We start from the raw sequence: 20183 nt of genomic DNA, 5'->3' as shown, positions 1-20183 counted from the left end.
ATTTTTCTTTTAAAAAGAGTTTTTTATTTTTATTTTTAGAAATCAAACATACTCTTAGGTGAGTGAAATTGTAGAAAGCTTATTAAAGTAAGATACATCTTAAAATTCAAAAAGCTGTTTAATCCTCTGCTTAAAAAATCTTCACTTCCGGTAATAAAACTTTAACCATACAATTACAGTTCTTACAAACTAAATCAATTTTTTCTAACATTATTTAGCAGTTAAATTTTTTATTTATAAAATTTTGACAAAATAAAATAAAATAAAATATTCTTGAGAAATAGAATTAACTTCTGAAAAGTCAACAATATATATATATATATGTGATTTAAAAAATTATAACCATAACATACCACTTTAGTATTAAAACTAATATAAATTACTGAAATAAAATACTAATTTTAATTATCAAATAACACTAAAATATACCTCTGCTTATTAAACAAGTGCACCCAGTTTTTTCTTTCCAATAATAAACTGCAAAAGCAACGCACCGTTTCGGAGAGAGAAAGAAAAGGGTTTTTGATTCCCATTTCCCAGAGCGAACACAGCGATAGATTTTTTAGCTCGCTCTCTCAGGTTTCTTTCTCAATTCAATCCTTGCCCCCCATTTCTCCATCTACAAAATCCAACCTTTTTTTTTTGTTGATTTATCATTTTCAGTTGCACGATTCCATGTTTGTTTCGTTCTGTGCTCATCGATCTGTGATTTTCTAGCTCTACAACGATCTTTCTTCTTTTGTAAATAGCATTCGGTGACTTTTAAGCTTAAAAAGTTGGCATCTTTATTTGTTTTCGTAATTAGGGTTTTAACTTTTAACTCTATTTGTTTCGTATTATTATTATTGGGCTGTTGATCAAAAGAGCACTTGGGATATCTGTTAAGAAGAACAGTATATTGGATTTGACTATTGTTTTTTGTGCTGCATTTTATCAATTTTGTTTATTGGTTTCATTTGTTGCATATGCCTTTATTCTTCTTCATTGTTCTTCTCTATTGCTTATCCTAGATTTTTTATTGTTATTTTTAATTTTCTCTTTCAGTTTTCTTAATTACTATTTTCGTTTTACATAGGTTTCAGTAATCATGGCAGACGAAGCACACAATGATGTGAAGGAGGAGGTAGCTGAAGTAAGTTTCTCCCTTGGATTTTAGTAGTTTTATGAAATGGTTTCTCTGTATATGTTTCACTTGGTTGGTTATGAGGGTGAGCAAACTGAGGTTTTCAGTTATTTTGTGTGAATTGCCATTTCCGATTATGGGATTCAATGCCTGGTATTTCTAGGGGCAACCTGTTTGATTAGTGCTTCAGTTTTGTTGGAACTTTACAATAACTTTATGTAATACCTGAGTTTACTAATGGCAGATTGCTCCATTTGATCCTACAAAGAAGAAAAAGAAAAAGAAGATCACAATTGTAGATCCTGCTGATGATTCGGTGGACAAGTTGGCTGAGAAGACAGAAAATCTGACAGGTACAAATTGAAATAAGCTTCTTTGTTGGCTTTTTATTTATTTATTTATTTAATGCAAGTATTCGAGGCATCTGTAATTGTGTTTATGCCTGGTTGATTGATTCTATTTAGCTTTTCAATTGTAGTATCTGAGGGGGTTGAGAGTACATTTACTGGTTTAAAGAAGAAGAAAAAGAAGCATGTAAGTTACGGCTTTCTATTTTTTATTAGATTTATGAACAATTTATTCTTCTTTCAATAATTTAAGTGTTTTGTTTGATGAAGCTAGTTTTAAGTGGGAAGCAATTTCACATATGATACTTTTTGTGCGTGTGGATTGTAGGTTGAAATCAGTAACTTAAATGATGAGAGTGGAGATGCAAATGAAGATTTGGATGGTAAGCAGTTAGTTCAATGCATAAAACATATGTCTGACCTTTAGGGACTGCATATTAGTTCTACACCTGATGTCTTTAGGGAGGATGGTTGAATGAAGGTTTGATAAATTTTGTCTAGATCACGCTGAAGAAGATGAAGAAGATGTTGCTTCCTTGCAGCCCCGTTATCCTTGGGAAGGGAGTGACCGTGATTATAAATATGAAGAGGTATAAAATATTTTACATGCTTTCTGCTATGATATGCCTCTCCCTTAAAATCTCATTCTAAAATTATTGTCTAATGTTCTTAATTCTTAGCTTCATCACCTAGTTTTAAAAATGTTTCTGAACATATATTTCTTTCTATGTGAGTTTGAATATCAGGTTTGTGGCTCTTGTGAAACTTCCCATAATATCAGCTTATTTTTTTCATAGGCTGTCTTTGGGTGTTGAAATGAACTGTTGTTTAAACCCATTAATTAATGATTTACAAGCACCTCAGCTGTATTTCTGGTTTTATAGAATCTGCATAAATATTCTTTGTCATTGTTGAATCAAGAAATGACTTTTTTGTGACCTCATATAAAGGTCACGTGTATAGTTGTATTGTTGGTGTGGAATCTCCAACTATTTCTTCAGCCTTGGCGCCATCTTCTAATTTCTTTTTATTCTGTGCAGCTTCTTGGCAGGGTGTTTAACATTCTTCGTGAGAATAATCCAGAACTTGCTGGAGACCGCCGGAGGACTGTTATGAGGCCTCCACAAGTACTACGTGAGGGCACAAAGAAAACTGTTTTTGTGAATTTTATGGATCTGTGCAAAACGTATGTTTATGTTTTATTCTTCTGTTGGCTATTTGCATAACACCTCTTGCCAAATGTTTTCATCTTCCCTTCTCTCCTTTTGCTGATGTATTGCTATTGAATCTTTTAGGATGCATCGGCAGCCAGACCATGTCATGGCTTTCTTGCTTGCTGAACTGGGTACGAGTGGCTCTCTAGATGGACAGCAGAGGTTGGTTGTGAAGGGAAGATTTGCACCAAAGAACTTTGAAGGAATTCTGCGACGATATGTCAGTAAGTATTTATTCCAATATTGGCATTGCATTATATCATTCCTCTTTCTTAGAATAGATTTTGTAATAAATTCAGGTGATTCCTATTTGTTTGATGCCTCCATGGTGTCTCTGTTTGTATTTTTTTGGTTACTGCATTGCTGTGTATGAGGCCTTCAGGGTAAAAATTGACCTATATTTTGATTTTTCAGATGAATATGTTATTTGCCTTGGATGTAAAAGTCCTGACACTATACTTACTAAGGAAAATCGTTTGTTCTTTCTCCGGTGTGAAAAGGTGAGCATTATTACTCTCTCCATTCTCAAAGAAAATGAAAGTTTCTGTCTTTCTGGCAGTTCGTTTATTCAATTTTTTATCTAATTACTTTACCAAGGTGGCCTTGGGTGATTTGTAGGTTTTTGGTAATCACTTTGTTCCAATTATTTTTGTTTCTGTTTCTCTAAATGATTTGTTTCCTCAAGTAGCAATGATCTCTATTGAGGTTTAATGAAATTAGTTATACTGGTTTTCCTTCTAGTTTTAGAAAACTCCACATCTTCACTTAGTTAAACCTTTATTAATTACACACACTCCTTGCTTAAAGTTTTTCGTTTAGAAGAGGTGATTGTGATATTTTAAACTAGAGAAGTCCTTATAAATTCATCCAGTCTCGAGAGATCAAAGAAATTTTCCTTTTATTCTCTTTGCATGCTCTAATAGTTTCTACTCCCCTCGATTCTATTTATAAGAAATAACTATCAACAAATTTTATTTAAATTATAAGAAACAAAGACTCATTTTCAGATATACTAATTGTTAAAGGCCATATTTGAGTAAACTTTTTGAGAAGTTATACAAGAAAAAATTAGTATAAAAAATGAATAATTTTTTTCTCATAAGTTAGAAATAACTTATATTTCTCTAATTTTTTATATGTTTTGAAAATTTTTCTCATTTAACTTTTTTAAAATTTGACGAGATAAGTTGTTTTTAACTTATGAGAGAAGTTTTATTTATTTTTTATACTAATTTTTTTCTTCAATAAGAACTTCTCTACAAATTCACCCAAACAAAATCAAATTCTTATACCTTTATTTATTGTGAGATTTGTATTGAGGAGATATCCACCAATTACTTATGTGCATAAATATATTTATTCTTTTAATGTATGAGTTACTAATTTGACCATTTATTATTATAAATAATTTTGGAATATATTATAAATTCATGATATATAACTATTTTTAATTGATATTAGTGAATTAGTTATTCTTTTGCTTATTAAGAGGATTGGAGAGAGTATTGTTTTAGAAATATTATTATACAAAATCACTGAAATCATTATGTTTATGAGTTTACTGATGCTGTGCTGAATAATAGGTTTTTCAATTTTATTTTTAAGACAGACATTATTCTATTGGATATCTTACAATACTAGTTTGTTGTTTGCAGTGTGGATCAGGAAGATCAGTTGCTCCAATCAAGGCAGGCTTTGTTGCTCGTGTTGGCCGTAGGAACGCTGGGACATGATTTGATTTTAGTTTTCATAAATGTATGTTGACTGGCTGAGGAAACCTTTTACTGAATTTTGTTTTGCCTTTGAATGATGTATAACATACATAGTTGAGTTTGTTGCAGTAAATTTTGGGTTGTTTTGTTTTTCAAGCTTGGCATAAAAGGAATAAATGAACTTATATTCTTAAACGAAAACCTAACAAATATTTTTGTATGACGTATAAAATCACCTTCACATGCCCACTGAAATAATAGTGTAACATACTTTTTTTGTGCATTAAGGGTGTCCCTTTTCCTGATAGACAAACACTAATGTTTTTCAAGACACAGACTTTACCTCTCTTAACAAACCTTCTGTGATATACATAATAAAAAATTGAACCATGATTAATAAGTTTAAGGGATCTAATTATGTACTAATAATACCAAATTTTGTCAATGTATAACGTTTCAATTTTATGTAAGGATCAAAACCATAACAATTTACTGAATGAATTGTTCTGTTTATTTATTTCATTTTCCTTTCCAAGATTCCATGCCTGGCCAGATGGAACATGCTTTCTATTTTTATTTTTTTGGTACAACTTAAATTTTACAAATGTTTTAAATAAAAATTCTAAAATAGAGAAAATAAATTTTAGTTGCGCTATCGATTTTATTTTATATTTTTTCTTTAAATATCTTCATATATTATTTTTTAAAATATTACTTTCTGAATATACTTTTAAATAGTAATTCTCGGATATTGATGAATATATTGTTGAAAATTAATTTCAACTTTGTAAAATGTTATCTCTGTTTATTTGACTAAATGATTTTAACACTATAACCTATGCATTGAATATCATTAATTTCTTTTCATTAAATTTTTTTATTAAAATTAAAAAAATTTATTGCTAACTCTATGCATTTAATGATACAAGTATTTCATATATTATATCAATATTTTTAAATTCAAGTCACATTCAATGAGTCTAAAGAATTAAATATTTAATAAAAAATTATATTTATGAGATACTTTATCTAAAAGAATTTCAATGCAAACTTAAGAATGGTATTGCCTGGATAAAATACACTTACAGATCAAATTACTCTAAAAAATATAGTTTAATTTAATAAGCAAAATATAATATAAAAAATAATTTAAAATTATAAGTTAGTAAAATTTAAATAAAAACAAAAAGTAATATCATATTTTATATATATTTATATAACTCTAAGGCATAATATTTTTTAACGGAATATTATTAAGAACTTAAAATTTAATGGTCGAATTAATAAAATTTAATATTTATAAAAAATTATTAAGTAGATTAACGGCTTATTTATTTTTTTAATGTTTTTTAAAAAATAAATTCTTAAAATAATATTTTTTAAAAACAAATTTCATGTCTGAGGTCTTTTTTGTCACATCATGACCTGTTTCGCATATTGTATGGACGAAATATTTTTTTTTTATTTTTTAAATGTTATTTCGTCTTTAATAGAGACGAAACTATCATAGTGCGTCACGTGTCAACATCTAGTAATTTTCGCCTACTGCAGAGACGAAACTCAATGAATGGTGCCATGTTTCATAATCTGGATCAATTTACGAAAGTAGCTAAAAAAAATTTATATTTTAATATTTAAATAAAATTTATTAAAAATAGAAAATTATAAAATTTAAGAATAAAAAAATTATATAATTTTTAATTAACTTAATTAACAACTACAAATATATTAAAAATATATATTGAAATTACACTATGTACAATGTATGACGCAAAAAAGAATATCTGCTAATAAAATTATAAATTTATAATGGCAGCATTGGAATTTAATGGAAATGTATTGGAAAAAAATATAATATTTAATTAAAATATATTAAAATAAAAAAATCATAATATTTAATTTAAGAATAAATTATTAAAATTTAAATAATTTTTAATTAAATTAATTAATAATTATAAATATATTAAAAAAATATAGTGTTAAGAATTTGTTAATCTTAGTTTAAATATCTATAAAAATTATAAAAAATACATATTTATTATATAAATTATTAAGATTTTTAAATATCACACCTAACTTACAAATTAGCTTGAATAAAAAAATTATAAATTTATAATTTTATTAGCGAGTATTCTTTTTTACGTCATACAATATACATTTTTAATATATTTGTAGTTGTTAATTAAGTTAATTAAAAATTATATAATTTTTTTATTCTTAAATTTTATAATTTTCTATTTTTAATAAATATTAATTAAATATTCAAATATATTTTTTTTAACGATTTTCGTAAATTGATCCAGATCATGACACATGGCACCATTCATTGAGTTTCGTCTCTGCAGTAGGTGAAACACACCAAATGTTGACACATGGCGCAATCTGATAGTTTCGTCTCTACTAAAGACGAAATAGCATTTAAAAAATAAAAAATATATATATTTCATCTATACAGTATGCGAAACAGGTTTTGACGTGGCAAAAAAGACCCCAAACAGGAAATTTGTTTTTAAAAAATATTAAAAAAATAAATAAGCCTAGATTAACTCTATCAAAATTTCAAAATTACACATATACGTGTAGGTGCAGATTTAAATTTAAAATGAAAATTTTTTATTTCATAATTTATTTTTTGAATTAAAATATTTAAGATATATTGTAAAAATAGAAACTAAAATATATAAATTAAAATATTAAATTTCATATAAATTATTCTTTAAAATGCAAAAATTTATATAATGTCATTAACTATTCATGATATTATAATTTTAGTGCAAAATGATTTTTAAAAGTTAATATTAATAAAAATTTTATTTGCATTAAATAATTTAACTAAATTACCAATTGTGGAAGATTTATTTTCTAAATTTTATTATACAAAAAGAGTAACTAATTTTGTATTCAAAAAAGGAAAGATGTTTAAATTTTTACTAATTTTTTAAAAGTATATCTACATTGTTAAAAGATTGTATCGTAATTTTTTACCTAAAATGTCAAATATTTTTAAAACCAACCTTGTTTGCAACTTCTAAGTTTTCATGCTCCTGCATGTGATAGGTCACAGGTCTAAGCTTTCACTTGTTTTTCTAAGGCAAAATAAATGTAAGTAATTTATAGATATTCTTTATATCTGACAAGTTTTCTTATTTTCAAATGGAGAATTATTTCCTTCTCCTAAAATTCACTTAAAAATTATATATTTTTAACAATAAATTATCTATTCAAAGGTATGATAAAAAGTTATCTCCCCAAAACACTATTTTATCCTTTAAGTATTGATTGCCTCTCCTATTTTTTTAACATTATATTTAATTTTTCTTAAATAGACAAGTAGGAAACTAATTTCAATTTTGTTAAATATTATTATTTTGTAAAACTGTCACCTTATGCATGCATTCAACGGTATTATTAATTATAATAATAATAATAATTTGAATGTCATTATTAATAATATGTTATCAATAATAAGATTTTGATATAAAATCATCTTGAAATTCATCAATGCATGTACTTTAGCTTCTTTTTTCCAGGTTCATTCTAACAGGAAAATTGAAGGGATGGAATCAAGAAAGACACATTCATGGTGGCAGGGCAATCACATCACTCCCAAGACTTCTAAATGGCTTTCGGAAAATGTTAAAGGTATGCAATGTAATGTAAACTATGTATAATTGGAATAATATTTGTATGTCTTCTTATTTACTTTACTTTATTCGTTGTCAAAAGCTAAGCAAAATGTGTCAAACAAGAATGCTGAGAAAAGGGCATGTCCTTGTTACTTTCTTAATGTTTGTTATATGATATAGCATTTCATAAATTATGTTGTGGAACCAAGCCAAATATATATATAAACATTAAGGGGGTCCAATAATTATTGATTAAACTGAACTGGTTGAGGTATTTAATAAGGGATATATAACGTTTTATTTTTTTTAAAAATAGAATATATAATATGAAATTTATCTTTTTAAATCTTATTTCCTATAAATCCATTTTTAAATATTCGATGACTCTGTAATACTCAATTTTTATTTTTCGTTTGGATTTGTTATCTTCTAACTCGACCTAATGAATCCTATTATTATTATTATTATTATTAACTTTAATTTTTATGGTCAGGGTCAAGTATTCAAAAATAATAATTTTTTAACTAATTTTTTTTTCATTATTATTATACACGCACTGAACATTTTTCCCCATTTATCATTAATATTGAACCACACCAACCTTACAACAATACAACGTAAATTAACTCTCTCATCCACATGTATATAACAAAGTCTTAATCTTCTGTTCTTCCAATGACAATTGTTGCTACTGTTAAGGATTGTTCCACATTCTAAACAAGGAAAAGTTAAAACAAGTAAACAAAATAACGTAAACATTGGTGTCACATATTATAACATCTTGTCTCAACAATCTTCTCCTGCAAAAAAAATCACCATTCCCAACTTTGAAGTTGGGAAGGGTGATTCAATTTCATATTTTTTTCAATCTCGAAGTAACTCTATTTCATGCAATAATAACCATTTATTTATCATCACAATGACCTTCAAGAAGTTGACAAAACGATCTTTAACCTCAGAAATGGAACGCAATGTGAGGCAAATGCTGAAGCTGATTGAAGAAGATGGAGATTCCTTTGCACAAAAGGCTGAGATGTATTATAAGAAGAGGCCAGAGTTGATTTCTCTGGTTGAAGAGTTTTACCGAGGTTATAGATCTTTAGCTGAACGTTATGATCATGTTCAATGTGAATTGATGAAGAACACACCTTGTGATGTTCAATCACAAGCTTCTGATTATGGTTCTGAGCCACCCTCTACTATGCCTTCTCCTTCTCCTAGAAAGTTGGGGCGGCGAATATCGGCGAATCGTGCAGCGGGCTTTGAATTCTTTCTTGGATCTGGTGTGAATGCTTATGATTCATTAACTTTGACAGATTCTGATGATGAATATGATGATACTTCATCTATTAATAGTTTTTCAGGTTTCTATGGAAATGGGAATGATCAAAATAGTATGAATAGAAGGGTGTTGGAATTGGAGATTGAGTTACGTGAGCTGAAAGAAAAGCTTAGCAATATGCAGGAGGAGGAACGTGTTGTGGTGGAGGGTTCAAGAGGAACAAGTGTTGAGAATAATGGTCAAGATTTTCGAGCCAAGGTTGATGCATATGAACAAGAACTGAGGAATGTGAATGAAAAGTTGAGACTTTCAGAAGGGGAGATTAGTAAGCTGAGGATTGAGCTAGAAAGATATAGGTCAATGGAAGCAGATTTGAAGGGTGGTGTAGAAGTATCTTCAAATAAGGATTTGAAGACACTTGGGAAGGAGCTAAGGGTGACCAAAGGAAAACTTGAAAAATCATGTGAAAGTGTTCAGCAATTGCAGGATCAGGTTGACATGGCTCATACGGACATTGCTAATTGGAAATCAAAGTTCAACTCTGAGAAAAGAGAGAGGAGTAGAGTCCAAGAAAGGCTTGCAAGGTTGAGAACTAGTCTTGCAGATAGAGATCATGAGGTAAGGGATTTAAGGGCTGCACTATCTGATGCAGAACAAAAGATCTTCTTTGAGAGAGCACATATGAAGGCTGAGATGTCTAAGTTGGTTGGGGAACAGACTCAATTGGAAGAGAAGATCGAAGAATGGGAATGTCAATGTCATTCTTTAGAAGAGGATATTAGAAAAAATGACTCTAAAGAAGTAGGGATGGGAGAGACACTAAAGGGTGAAATTGAACTTTTAAAGGCATGCATTGAGGACAGAAAGAAAATTATACAAGACCTCAATGTAAGCATTGATGGTTTGCAGTTAGAGAGAGATAATCTCAATGCACAAATTGGTTCACTTAAGGAAGTGATAAATTCTAGAGATAATGAGATTGAAGAGGCATATAAACAAGTAGCGGAACTAGAATCAAGAACTAAGGAACTAGATGAAGAGACTGAGAGGCAAAGGGTTATGATCTTAGAAGGAGCTGAAGAGAAACGTGAGGCCATAAGGCAGCTATGCTTCTCACTTGAGCATTACCGAAATGGGTACAAAATGCTTAGACAAGTTGTCATGCCTTTTTTGGCTACCTAATATATTAGCATGGTTGCATCACTTGCATGTGAATTTGTAAAGCTTCTAGTATGATCATACCCACCCTTAAAGTTTGTTTTTTTTTTTTTTTCTTGTCCACCTTATTATGGGTGCCTAAGATGTCTTTCTTGTGCTTTGTGGTGTGTAATATATATCACCCAAGATTATGAGAAGGTAGAAACTTAATAGTTGTAGTCATGTTTCATGTTTCATGTTTCATGATTCTAAAGTGTCCATCTGGTTCAGTTTGGAAGCTCTGTTGGACCTCCTCTTATTGAGCTGAAGGCCCACAAACAGAAAAGATTGAAGATATATCCCCCCATTTTGTGGTGAATTTTCAGATTTTGTTTACTTTGTTGTAGAACCTCTTTCACTAGGGATACCAGCTCTGTGCTCGTTTTATTTATCGATAAAAAAAAAAAGAAGCAATTATCACCTTTTTCAATAAAAAGTACACATGTTAATTAAAAACTGTGGTTAAGACAAATTGGATTTTATAATAGAAATTTTTTCACTTCAACTACTAGAACGTGTATAAAAATTTTTCACAATCCAAATAACTCTTGCGTATGACTTTTAGGGAGACAAATACACACATTTTCTATATAAAAAATTGAATTCCCAGTTTTTTTTGAAATTTTTAATTTTCTTATCACCAAAACGCATATTGAGAGCATATCTTGGTGTTCAGGTGGTAATTAAATAGTTCACAGAAAAAAAAGGTGGTAATCAAATAAAGTTATAGCAAAATACAATTTTTCTAAGTATAAGTTCTTAACGTTGCAAATATTAGATTCATTTCACTTTTATCGCAATCAATCCTTATCGGATTCTTATTTTTCAAATTGGAACAGCAATTCATTGGCAAAAACAATTAAGAACTTAAACCAACTTATTCTCTTCATAATTTCATTACATCTGCAGCATCTTTTGAAAATATGAACTATGTTTACTTCAATATCTTTTTAAAGAAATTTTAAGACTATTATGACTAATGTAATAATTTAAATACAACATATTAAATTAACCTTTATTGATGATTATTGCGTACATTTATATTTGTGACAAACTATATATTTTAAAAGTATATAAAAATTAAATTACCTAAGTTGATTACATCAGTTAAAATCAGATTATATAAATTAAATTTAATATTATACTTGATCTGATATAAATCATACCGCATTTTTTACAATATTCAGATCCTGTCACTTCTTTACATAAAACCAAACCAAACAATGAATACCCAATTCAAATTACCTCGCCACGGGTGGTTTCAACAAAAAAAGTTGTTCAATTTATTAAATCAGAGATGCATAGTGACCCGTGCTAGATGAGCTCCAAAACAAGAGCATGGATAATAACAGTAATCCCAATTCAAAAAAACAACGCCCCCACTACCACAATTTCGAGGGTCGTATACAAATGCTAAAAAGTACTAACACAAAGAAACAAATTAAACATAGGTGCAAATTAAACCAAGCTAGATATACATTTAATGATGGTAAAATACCTGAGGGAGTAGATGTATATTGGACGCAACACATTTAAAAAGAAAACGTGAGTTTCTAGGATTACATAAGATGCATCACCTATTCACAACTCTACAAAGCATCTAGGCGTCTAGCAAGCTACTTGTTACAAGTGTGCTAGCTACAACAACCGTGTGAAACAATACGTAGACTTGCAAACTGAAACTTCTCCATCTCCAACACTTACCATAAAATGCACTTCCAAGTCAAAGCAGAACATATCAACTAATGCACCAGCAACACTAAAAAAACACAAAAATATGCACAACGAAACGATTAGATAGGGACAAGAGTGAAAAATTGTAGCAAGTGGAGCCATGATAAACAAGTTTGACTAACCAGACCCCCCCAAAATAAATAAACAAAATGGCGTATTACGAACCTTTTAAGGCTTTAGCAATTGTCATCAATCAAATATGGGTGGCATCAGACACTTCATCAATCATCCCAGGCACTATCTGCTGCACCCTCTCTTCTAATGTTTGTGGCAGTAATCATGAATTTATACTTATCTTCAATGTTAATTGAAGCAGCTCCTAATCCTAACTGTTTGGATAAAGCAAAATTTGCCTCTTTTTGTGCAGCTGCCGCTTCTTTCTCTTTCCTTCTAGCAACCTAGAAGCCAAGGGCAGAAAGTCAAGACAAAAGTTTTGTGTATAATATACTGAAATTGAAATACTGTTATGGAGAAATGGAGCATCTTATACACAACTAGTACCAATAGAGTACAACTAGTACAGGCCCAGCCCAATAAATTCACTAAAAGCACAAGAGTCGAGAAAACACTAGTTATACATTTAGTTTACCCTTAAAAATATGGGTAAAATCTGGTTCCTTAATTTTCACCCTCATTTTTAAGGGTATGCAAGCGGACCATAACAGTCTTAATATTCTAGCAGAATAAATATTGTACCTTTCCCGTTGCAAATGTCAGTGTATTCCCAGATTCAGCATCAGCTATTGCTTTCCTTATATTTGCCACAAGAAACTAAAAGCAGAATCATGTATTAATGTTAAAATCAAGAGAAAAAAGCACAGATCAAATCTTCTTTTACAGAAAAAGGAGGATAGCAAGCACCATGTCACGATCTGTGTAAAAAGAAGTAGCTAGGCCTGTTGATCCAGCACGCCCCGTCCTTCCAATCCGATGTACATAATCTTCCATGGTCTATAATTGAGGCAGCCATAACTGAAGCTTCAGGTATGCATTTCTCAAGGAAATTAAATTTGACTGAAATACCAGGCAAATGAGATGCCAAACTAGCCGTAGCAGAATGGCAATCCACTAACAGTGGAAAATCCCCGTACGTTTTCTGATAATCTTTTCCTAGTGGATTATGGATAAAACTCAATCATCAAGTAGTTTTTGCTTGGAGCAGAAATACCTTTGGAAGATCTAGATTGATGACATGTGACACTCCGGTGACATCCAAGCCACGAGAAGCGACATCAGTGGCAACCTGCATGATATGGTATCAATGATTAATATGGTAAGTGGATAAAAATGCAAAACTTTATTTAATGTAATTATGCAAAAATTGCTAAAAATTCAATATTTTAACTAGAATTACCATAAGGAAAAAGGAATTTGCACATGCATATCAAAGACTTGTGTTAAGCATGCAGACAAAGCAATGCATGGTATTTTAAATGGAATAATTAAAGAGAAATTGGGAAATTTTGGATCATAAAAATAACCATTTAAGCCTAAATATTTTTTCCTTTTCCATATTAGACATAGCATAGAATTTCATTTAGCAAACAAAGGGAATAATCAAACCAGAGATGGGTTCACAGAATTTAGACAAGCCACGACTGACTTTTTTCCAACAATATTTCGATAACTGCTAAATATCCATCAAGAATCATTAATTATGATGAGTCATGACGAAATATTGTAATTTGTAGAGAATAGCAGATTCTGTAGGAAAGCAAAAATAAGAAAAAAATGTACTGAGAATATTATGCTCCAGCACTGCAGGAGGACTTACCAAGATGCTGGTGGAGCCACTCCGAAAATCATTCAAGGCAGCCTCTCTTTCACTCTGACTACGACCACCATGAAGAGATACTGCAGATAATCCTTGAGCTACCAATGCTTCAGCAACTTCATCACACCTTGCCTACATTATATAGTATATACACAAAAACAATAATGAGGATAAACATATAGATATCAATTTCCAGAGGCTACTGAGATTTTTTAAGCTAAAATAAAAACAATCGACTTCAACTTTGACCCTCTATCAAACTAAATTCGATTTACTGTTTTAGAACTAATCCACTTAAACTCTAAGTATCTAGCAACCAACCAATATCACTCCCTAGTTAACTTAACCTATTTCTCACTAAATAAAAGAAAGCAAGGAAATTATATTAATTAAGATCAGTTTGGCAAAAATTCATACAACCATAATGACCCTGAACAAAATTCTTTTAATTTCATTGTTCATATTGGATTTTATATATTTATTGCATTTTGCTGACCTCACCAAGTAGGATAATAAGGCATATTGTTGGATGAAAGGGGCAATGTGTATTTGCCAAAATTTCAGTTGAATTTGCCAGGTTACATTTGAAGCAATCTATTTGCCATCTGCCCCATAAAACGATACTTAGTTATGAAAATAAAGTTCCAGGAATGCATGAACAAATTTGGCACAAAGATCAAATTAAAAAATATCATTTCCTACCACGTAGTGTTTGGAAACTAAATCCAACAATTCTAACTTGAGCTTCGTTCAATTAGATAATGTAGTATTAGTTACAATATGCAAGAAAAGACAACAAACGGTTAGGTTAAGTCACAGTACAAAAAATGAAAAAAGTTAAAATGAAAATAGGGATATGTATGCCATGCTTAATGGATAATTCTGCATGCCTAACCATAAACATTTTATGCATTTAACTTGTCTTTTTCTATCTAAACATGCATGTGATAATACAAGTGTAGATATGATATTGATACATAGCAGGGACACAGAACATAGCATACCTTTCTCTCAACAAACACAATTGTTAATGGAAATGGATGACCACATTTTTCTGCCTGTGAAGCCTCCTCAACAAGCAAGTCTAGAAGCCGATCAATCTACAAGAACATGATAAATTTTCCGAACGGAAGCCAAAAGAATGAGAAACCAAAATAAAAGACAAATACAATCATGCGTATAGCCGCATACAAGAAAGCATATGGTCAAAATGTTTAGATAATTCATTCATTTTCTTTATCCATTATCCTTAATTTTCTTCTTTCTCATCTCTATAAGTTTTCTCATTCTCATCCCATTCTCCCAGTGTCTTTACTTTTACCCACATGTGTGCCCCATGCCAAGTATTTAGAACTTGCATGCAACAAAAATTTGGCAGAATACAGCTCCCTCCAGGAACACAAGGAATGAAAACGACAAGCCTAGAGACATTAAAATCAATCTTCAAAAATTAATGATGACCAATATTCTAGGAACAAGAAACTATATTTATAATTTTTAATATAGCACATACAATTACAAGAGTATAACTCATTTTGTTAGCATAGTAAAAGTACCTTTTCATTTTCAGAAATTTTCACAAGAGTTTGTGAAACATTAGTTGTTGGGCTACTCACTCTTCCTACCTTCACTTGCACAGGGCAAGCCAAGTACTCCTGACATTTAACAGACGATTGATGAGCTTCAAAAAATTCCCTTAATTGTAAAATGAAAATCAGGAGCAAAAAAGATAAAATATTAAAAAATTCCAAAAAAGAATAATGATATTTCAATTATTATACACCTACACTTCGATATGCTACACTGTTATGATCAAGCAGCAAGACAACTTAAAAAATTAATTTTATGAAAAGCAAATAATGATTGCTAGAATTATTTTTTTATTTTTGTCTTAGCATCAGCACACAATAAGTCATTTCAAACTATCAGAATATCACCAGTACATTATTTTAATATTGTTCAAAAGAGAAAATAACAATGTTCAAAAACTCTATCAAGAACAAAGGAAGCCTAACCTTTGCTAATGCTTCAATCTCCACAGGCATAGTCGCACTAAACAGCAGTGTTTGATGCTTCTCTGGAAGATTTCTCATTACCTGAGGATAATATTAGAATATTCATATTTCCTTCAGTAGTCTATATAGGCAACTTTAATTTAACCCAAGAACGTTATATTGCAAGTTGCAACAACCTAAAAGGTTATATTACAGATAACACAATTTGTCAAGAGCATGAGTATACTTGTAGGGTTGTACCGCTTCCACCAAAATTTTGCTTCAGACATTGTAACCTCATTTTGCTTTCTTATCTAAGAGCATCTGCTAAATACTTAGAGAAGTTGGACTCAAATACATCTTGTTTTAGAGTGATTGGCTTGTGTTCAAAGTTTAATAATGGCAAGAGTTGAAATAAAAAGGAAAAAAGTAGCATTGAAATCACTGAATTTGGAAGTATTGCAAAGGAAAGCACAAATGATACAATTAAGTCACACTACATATCTTACATTAGGAATGAAACTCTCATGAAAATAAAGAAAAACCCAATACAGGAGAAAAACTCACAAAAATACTAACCTCTCTTATTTGTGGTTCAAAACCCATATCAAGCATTCTATCTGCCTCATCTAGAACAACAAAAGAAATTCTAGAGAGGGAAGTGTTGCCTTGTTGCAGGTGATCAATAAACCTTCCGGGGGTGGCAACTGCTATTTCAACTCCTGCTCTTAGTTCAGACCTCTGTCATAGAGACCACAAAGAGAACATACGCAAAAACCATGTCACCTTTAAGTGGAAAAGGAAAAGATTTAAAACAAAAATTCTTTCAGACTTCTTGTCTGGAACTTTTACTTAGATGAAATACTATTTACACAGCACTTGGCACCTGCTTTTGAACAAGACTTAATCTATGAAACAGCAATACTTGCATTTGCTCCACGTATCAGTATTGGATACATCTCTAATTCCAATACTCTTGGATACTTCACCAATATGTATCCTTGAAGTTTCCAGTGTTATAGACCACCAACTATCTCAAGTCTTATTTTTAAAATGGTCAATTTTTTTATATATAGAAGCATAGTCTCTTGATGAATTAGACACGGAAGCTGTCCTCTTCAGGAGGAAATGAAATTGATAGTATTCCTGCTGTTAGGCCACAGGCAGGGATTTATGATGACAATGATTTACAGTGTCTATTTTCTTCTAAGTACAGTCCAATAAGTACGTCTTAGTTTGTATTTGCAAATTTATAATTATATATGTAGTTTTACAAATTATTGTATACATAACTATATATGAATCTTACACATATTGTATTCTACAAATTTTAGAATAGTGGTACTCAAATTGCCAAATCAGATACTTATTGTGTATGCGCCTTATATACATAACATAACAGACATACCAGCATATCAGGAGAACTAGCTGTGTGAATTGAAAACACAGATTTAACTTGTGTCCAACGCAAATAAAGGATCAAAATTAAATATTTTCAACACCTCATGCATATTTAATGCACAAAGACATGTATGATGCTCTCCAACCATCCTTAATAGAATTTTGCAATGGCAACAAGACAGATAACCACCATTTTTTGTCTTTGATCAAACTTTCATAAAACCAGGCAAAATAACTGAGAAGAGATAAAGACGGCCAAACGTTTGATTACCTGCTTTTCAATGTTAGTTCCGCCCACAACAATGGCAGTTTTTAATGACTCGAGAGATCTACTAAAAGCTTTAACCTACCAAAAATCAAAACACCATATAAAGATACTTAACAGAATGACAACAAATGGGGCATTCTGTTGAAAGGAAAGAGTGGTAAAAATGAAATGACTTGGTTTAGATCCTACTGTAAGGAATAATAAGAAAAGATCCCCATCACAAAATAAATCAAATATATTTCACATTAAATGGCCAGAATCCCGTAGTGAAATTATTTTCGTAAATATCCAAATTTCAAATAGGTAATTTACATAGAGAATAGACAAGCTATAAACCAAAGCATATGAAAAACTTTATGGAGAAAATTATAAAAGTATTTTGACTTAAAATGAAAACTATCTACTAGAACTCGAGAAGTAAACCATAAATACTTCCAGACAACCCACAATCGTCCACAAAATATTACACAAATAACCTCTTTTTCTATTTGTTGAGCAAGTTCTCTGGTAGGAGCCAAAACTAAGGCCAGGGGACCATCATTGCGCCGAATGGGAGGTTGTGCCAAGCAATGCTAAAAATATGAAGGAAAAATCAAACAGAAAATGATGATCATTTACAATTGGTTTGTTTTGAATCATTCAGTATCTAAGGATATCGTCAAAAAGGTCAGTCAAACATTGCATGTCTAATAAGTTCAGACCTGTATCATAGGTATTGTGAAAGCTGCAGTCTTTCCGCTACCAGTTTCGGCACAACCCAACAGATCCCTTCCGCTGAGAGCAATTGGCATGGCCTGTGCCTGGATTGAAGTTGGCCTGGTGTATTCATGATAAGCAATATCCTTCATGATACTTGGATCTAAACACTGAGACAAAGAAGTTCATAATTGTATACACATTTACAATAAATCAATGATAGCTCAAAATTTATTTTTCCTTTCAGTAAAGATAGCTCATAATTACCTAGAAGAATATGAAAAATGAATTAATAAAAACAAATACCATATCAGTAAACGATTCTATCGGTGCAGGTGCAGGAGGAGAGTCAGTCACTACAGTAACATCAAGATTAAGCCGGGAACGGACCTCTTCAATCTGGACATAATAAGCACTAGAATTCAGCAACCAATATTTGCTTATGTAGTTAAGACACACGATAGAACAAGACACTAGAACATCAGCATAGCAATAAAACATAAATAGAACAAGACACAGCAATTATATTAAAGGTAACCTAAAAGAGTTCAATCAAGAGGGTCAAAACACAGTGAACGAGAGAGAGAGATTATTGGAACTAAGTGAAAGGGTAAAGGAAAGCGAGAGCAGTGTTGAAGAAAAATCTATAACATTGCCCAATAAACCACAGAGTTGAAGGAAGCCAACGTCAACACAACTTAACAAAAACGGCAATTTTTACAGCCCCTTTGGCCAAAAGTAACCACTACCCTTCTCACTCACTTTCAAGCCTACAACAGAAACAACTCACTCTACGACAATACAACATTGTGCAATAGTTTAAAATCGAAACAAAGCCTTCAACTTTCTTCAAGTAGTTAAAAGAAACACTCCTCTGATTTCGTTGTTGCAAGCAAACGATTACATTTTACTATAGGCCCCATTCCAATTAAACCAAAACCTCAAATTCAACTTTTTTAGCTAAATAGCAATTCCCCCCAAGCATGCATACCACTTCAATTCAAGCCCTATTCCCCCTCCCACCCTTTCAATTGAAAAAAACAGTTCAACACTCTCTTCAAAAGAAATGCACAATAAAATTAAAATTAACGCAAAGAAAAAGAAAAACCCTAAACAACACGTGAATTGAAAAATACTCACATTGCTCCAAAAAACCTCGAAATCAAAACATTCATTCATGTAAGACATGAAATTAAAAAGCAGAGTTGAGAGGGGAAAACAAAGATTGGATTGGAACCTGGTTGGGAGTCATGCGAGATACACGTTCGGAGGGTTGCCAGTGAGGGAAGACTGGGTCAGGGGCGGCGAGAATCCTGGGCGACGGAGGAGCGGCGGAACTCCGGCGAGAGGCATTGGGGAAGGAGGGGAGAGAGTTGTTGTTGGAATGGAATGCGAGCTTGGTGTGGTGGTTTTCTAGGGTTACGGCGGAGGTTCTGGCGGTGGCAACGGTGGTTGAAGTGGCGTTTCTGAGGTGCGGAGGCACATACGACATCGTCTTGCGCAGAAAGAGGTTAATAGGTTGAGAAAATGAAGCAATGTGATGTTGGTGATAACGATGATGTGATGATGAGTGTCAACCAAAATATGGTGAAAGCCTCACACGTAGCTTAGTTCCCTCTTGCTATGGGCTTAAGAGGGGAATATCGAGACCCATTTACCATTATGATTTTCATATACTATAATATATTATATTTTTATTTTAGTTTTTATATTTTTAAATTTATTTTAATTTTATAAACAAATATGACATAAAAATAACCTATGCTAACCTCTGAATTTATCTCATTATTATTTAATAATGACTAAGAACTAAGA

General features: G+C 31.1%; 3 protein-coding genes across 6 annotated transcripts; 2 read left to right on the top strand and 1 right to left on the bottom strand.

Annotated features, from left to right (window-relative positions):
• Positions 1 to 488: 488 nt before the first annotated feature.
• Positions 489 to 4584, top strand: LOC113849895 (eukaryotic translation initiation factor 2 subunit beta-like). Its single transcript, XM_027480121.1, has 10 exons — positions 489 to 579; positions 1076 to 1132; positions 1368 to 1476; positions 1602 to 1657; positions 1799 to 1853; positions 1972 to 2060; positions 2511 to 2656; positions 2766 to 2908; positions 3099 to 3184; positions 4340 to 4584. Exons 2-10 carry the CDS (start codon positions 1088 to 1090, stop codon positions 4415 to 4417), a joined length of 807 nt encoding a protein of 268 aa, XP_027335922.1. The 5' UTR covers positions 489 to 579; positions 1076 to 1087; the 3' UTR covers positions 4418 to 4584.
• A 3202-nt stretch (positions 4585 to 7786) lies between these two features.
• On the top strand, positions 7787 to 10819 carry LOC113851245 (protein NETWORKED 4A-like). Its single transcript, XM_027481714.1, has 4 exons — positions 7787 to 7798; positions 7927 to 8038; positions 8982 to 10459; positions 10733 to 10819. The coding sequence occupies exons 1-4, from the start codon at positions 7787 to 7789 to the stop codon at positions 10817 to 10819; spliced, it is 1689 nt and encodes a 562-aa protein (XP_027337515.1).
• A 945-nt stretch (positions 10820 to 11764) lies between these two features.
• On the bottom strand, positions 11765 to 19970 carry LOC113849301 (DEAD-box ATP-dependent RNA helicase 20-like). 4 transcript variants are annotated; one of them, XM_027479103.1, is made up of 15 exons: positions 19606 to 19970; positions 18675 to 18767; positions 18374 to 18538; positions 18149 to 18244; positions 17676 to 17750; positions 16583 to 16744; positions 16025 to 16105; positions 15566 to 15664; positions 15014 to 15109; positions 14010 to 14141; positions 13404 to 13478; positions 13097 to 13186; positions 12932 to 13006; positions 12401 to 12633; positions 11765 to 12260 (listed from the first exon to the last, which is right to left on the bottom strand). In XM_027479103.1, the coding sequence occupies exons 1-14, from the start codon at positions 19858 to 19860 to the stop codon at positions 12457 to 12459; spliced, it is 1671 nt and encodes a 556-aa protein (XP_027334904.1). In that variant the 5' UTR covers positions 19861 to 19970; the 3' UTR covers positions 11765 to 12260; positions 12401 to 12456. The 4 variants fall into 4 exon arrangements, with proteins under 4 accessions (XP_027334904.1, XP_027334903.1, XP_027334905.1 ...); XM_027479102.1 differs by having other exon boundaries at positions 11845 to 12243; positions 19606 to 19860; XM_027479104.1 differs by lacking the exon at positions 17676 to 17750 and having other exon boundaries at positions 11845 to 12243; positions 19606 to 19950.
• Between the last annotated feature and the right edge of the window lie 213 nt (positions 19971 to 20183).

Source organism: Abrus precatorius, unplaced genomic scaffold, assembly GCF_003935025.1.
Source record: "Abrus precatorius isolate BTA unplaced genomic scaffold, Abrus_2018 Scaffold9, whole genome shotgun sequence".
Classification (NCBI taxonomy): Eukaryota; Viridiplantae; Streptophyta; class Magnoliopsida; order Fabales; family Fabaceae; genus Abrus; species Abrus precatorius.
The sequence above is the reverse complement of the archived record's forward strand: the minus strand, read 5'-3'. Positions and strand labels throughout refer to the sequence as shown.

What these genes read in the sequence shown, in the direction of transcription:
- LOC113849895 (XM_027480121.1), top strand. Translation starts at nt 1,088, where the DNA reads ATGGCAGACGAAGCACACAATGATGTGAAGGAGGAGGTAGCTGAA. An exon ending in TTTATGGATCTGTGCAAAAC is followed by an intron (nt 2,657 to 2,765) that starts GTATGTTTATGT and finishes TGAATCTTTTAG; the next exon opens with GATGCATCGGCAGCCAGACC. An exon ending in TCTTTCTCCGGTGTGAAAAG is followed by an intron (nt 3,185 to 4,339) that starts GTGAGCATTATT and finishes TGTTGTTTGCAG; the next exon opens with TGTGGATCAGGAAGATCAGT.
- LOC113849301 (XM_027479103.1), bottom strand. Translation starts at nt 19,860, where the DNA reads ATGTCGTATGTGCCTCCGCACCTCAGAAACGCCACTTCAACCACCGTT. An exon ending in TTGAACCACAAATAAGAGAG is followed by an intron (nt 16,106 to 16,582) that starts GTTAGTATTTTT and finishes TATTATCCTCAG; the next exon opens with GTAATGAGAAATCTTCCAGA. An exon ending in AGATTGAAGCATTAGCAAAG is followed by an intron (nt 15,665 to 16,024) that starts GTTAGGCTTCCT and finishes GTTAAATGTCAG; the next exon opens with GAGTACTTGGCTTGCCCTGT.
- LOC113851245 (XM_027481714.1), top strand. An exon ending in GCTTTCGGAAAATGTTAAAG is followed by an intron (nt 8,039 to 8,981) that starts GTATGCAATGTA and finishes CTTTAACCTCAG; the next exon opens with AAATGGAACGCAATGTGAGG. An exon ending in GGTACAAAATGCTTAGACAA is followed by an intron (nt 10,460 to 10,732) that starts GTTGTCATGCCT and finishes CATCTGGTTCAG; the next exon opens with TTTGGAAGCTCTGTTGGACC.